The 2,245-nt window shown below is 62.7% G+C and overlaps 1 protein-coding gene across 1 annotated transcript; it reads left to right on the forward strand.

Annotated features, from left to right (window-relative positions):
• The first annotated feature begins 331 nt into the window (after positions 1-331).
• On the forward strand, positions 332-1,187 carry HS3ST2 (heparan sulfate (glucosamine) 3-O-sulfotransferase 2). Its single transcript, XM_010086960.1, has one exon. The coding sequence runs from the start codon at positions 332-334 to the stop codon at positions 1,148-1,150; it is 819 nt and encodes a 272-aa protein (XP_010085262.1). The 3' UTR covers positions 1,151-1,187.
• Positions 1,188-2,245: the final 1,058 nt, after the last annotated feature.

Below are 2,245 nucleotides of genomic sequence, written 5' to 3' on the forward strand. Positions count from 1 at the left end.
GATTTAATTAGCTCTAAGCTGGGCTGCGGGGACGCCACATTTTCCCCCACTCTGGTGCCCCCCTCCCTGGCCTTGCCGCCCATCTCCCCATGCCAGGAACAGCAGGGTGCACGTGGGACCCCTCTCGGAGCCCTTAGGCTGGGTGATACCCTCGTGGGCATGAGCCCCGTGTCCCCAGGGAGCCCCCGGCAGTCTGGCCATGCCCTCGCCCTCCGTCCTGCCCAGCTCTGCCCCCGGGAGCTGAGCATCTCCGCTCGCTGCTGTGCAAGTGGGGCTGCTGCTGTCCCCAGCCTCTGTGCAGGGGTCCCTGGGGCTGGGATGGACCCGGGAGATGGCCGTGGCCCGGGGACCCTCTGCAGCGCTGCAGGAGGGAGCTGTGCCTGTCTTTCCTGCCTTCTGCCTTCTCCTACCTGCTCCTGCCTTCTCTTGCCTGTCCTGCCAGGAGGGGACACGCCGCAGTGTGGGGACACCACCCCCAGTGCCACGCCTGGCCCAGCCCCTCCTCACCATCACCTTCTGCTTCGCTTGCAGGAGCCTGATGCCGCGAACCCTCGACAGCCAGATCACGGTGGAGAAGACCCCCAGCTACTTTGTCACCAAGGAGGCACCGCGGCGGATCTTCAACATGTCCCGGGACACGAAGCTGATCGTGGTGGTGAGGAACCCGGTCACCCGCGCCATCTCGGACTACACGCAGACGCTCTCCAAGAAGCCGGACATCCCCACCTTCGAGGGGCTGTCCTTCCGCAACCGCAGCCTGGGGCTGGTGGACACGTCCTGGAACGCCATCCGCATCGGGATGTACGCCGTGCACCTGGAGAGCTGGCTCCAGTACTTCCCCCTCTCCCAGATCCACTTTGTCAGCGGGGAGAAGCTGATCACAGACCCGGCCGGGGAGATGGGCAAAGTCCAGGACTTCCTGGGCATCAAACGGGTCATCACGGACAAGCACTTCTACTTCAACAAGACGAAAGGCTTTCCTTGCCTGAAGAAGTCGGAGAGCAGCGGTTTGCCCCGCTGCCTGGGCAAGTCCAAAGGCAGGACTCACGTGCAGATAGACCCCGAGGTGATCGAGCAGCTTCGGGACTTTTATAGACCTTATAATATCAAATTCTATGAAACGGTCGGGCAGGACTTCAGGTGGGAGTAAGCGTCCAGGAGCAGAGCCACGGTGAGGCTGCAGTCTTCCATGGAGGGGGCTGGAGCCAGGACCCCCCGCCCAGCCCATCCTGCCCGAAGCCGCGAGCAGAGGCAGGTGAGGGGCTTCCCCAGCCCACGGGAGGCTGGGATGCTCCAGGGCAAGCCGGGATGTGGGATGACAACGAGTCCTTCTGCAGCCACGAGGGATGAGTGCGCAGCAGGCACTGCCCGTCCCGGCAGGGCAGCGGTGCTGGGACTTGCTCCGTGGGGTCCCCTCTGCTTTTACCACCGCGTGGTCCCCGCAGTGATGGCCCTGCCTTGCAGCCTGTGCGCTGGCTGCTCCAAGGCACATCCCTCGTCGGTGTCCCAAAGCGAAGCAGGACTCCTGGACACCCCTGACTGCGGGCAGTGGCCGTGGGGCTGTCCCCGTGGGGGCTCCCCACAGTGCTGGGATGGGCAGAGCTCCGGCCGCTCCGCGTTGCCTTCTGGCACTTAAGCACAGTGTGTAACCATGAGGACAGTGAGATGTATCTGCTTGGAAAAGAAATCCATGAAAAATGTTGTACCGGTATTTTGTCCTGTGAATAAAGCACAGAATCCTGCTGTTACGGGTACTTCAGTGGCACCAGTTTCCTTGTCCAGCATGTCATCCCCTTGTGTAAATAAAAGCAGCTACCACCGGTCCGGCGGCATGGACTCTTCTTAGGGCGAGGCTGGACAGCCCGTGCAGCGCCGGGGGGGCCAGGGTCTGGAGGGGCAGTGGGCACGGGGCTCGCATCAGCCTGGCACGGCGAGGAGGGGACAGTGGCACAGCCCTTTGCAGGAGGATGATGGCACTGCTTGGGAGAGCCCGAGGACCCCGGGGTTAATGCTGCCTCTTGCCAGGTGTGGGGGCGGATGCGGCGTTAGACTGAGCAGCGGTAATTGATGGTTGGACTTAACGGGCTGTTCTACGGAACCCGATTACGCTGAAATGTCAAGTGCTGCGCACTTTGCTAGATGCCCCCAGGCTGCGCACACCTCCCGGGCATTAGTCAGGGTTGTTCTTTGATTTAGGAGGTGCTGCACCACGGGCAGGCTCTGCAGACAAGGACAGGGGCAGGGA

The sequence above is a fragment of the Pterocles gutturalis genome, unplaced genomic scaffold (genome assembly GCF_000699245.1).
Source record: "Pterocles gutturalis isolate BGI_N339 unplaced genomic scaffold, ASM69924v1 scaffold34456, whole genome shotgun sequence".
Lineage (NCBI taxonomy): Eukaryota > Metazoa > Chordata > Aves > Pterocliformes > Pteroclidae > Pterocles > Pterocles gutturalis.

Bases quoted from the DNA above. Each gene is read 5' to 3' on its own strand.
- HS3ST2 (XM_010086960.1), top strand. From the start codon at position 332: ATGGCCGTGGCCCGGGGACCCTCTGCAGCGCTGCAGGAGGGAGCTGTG.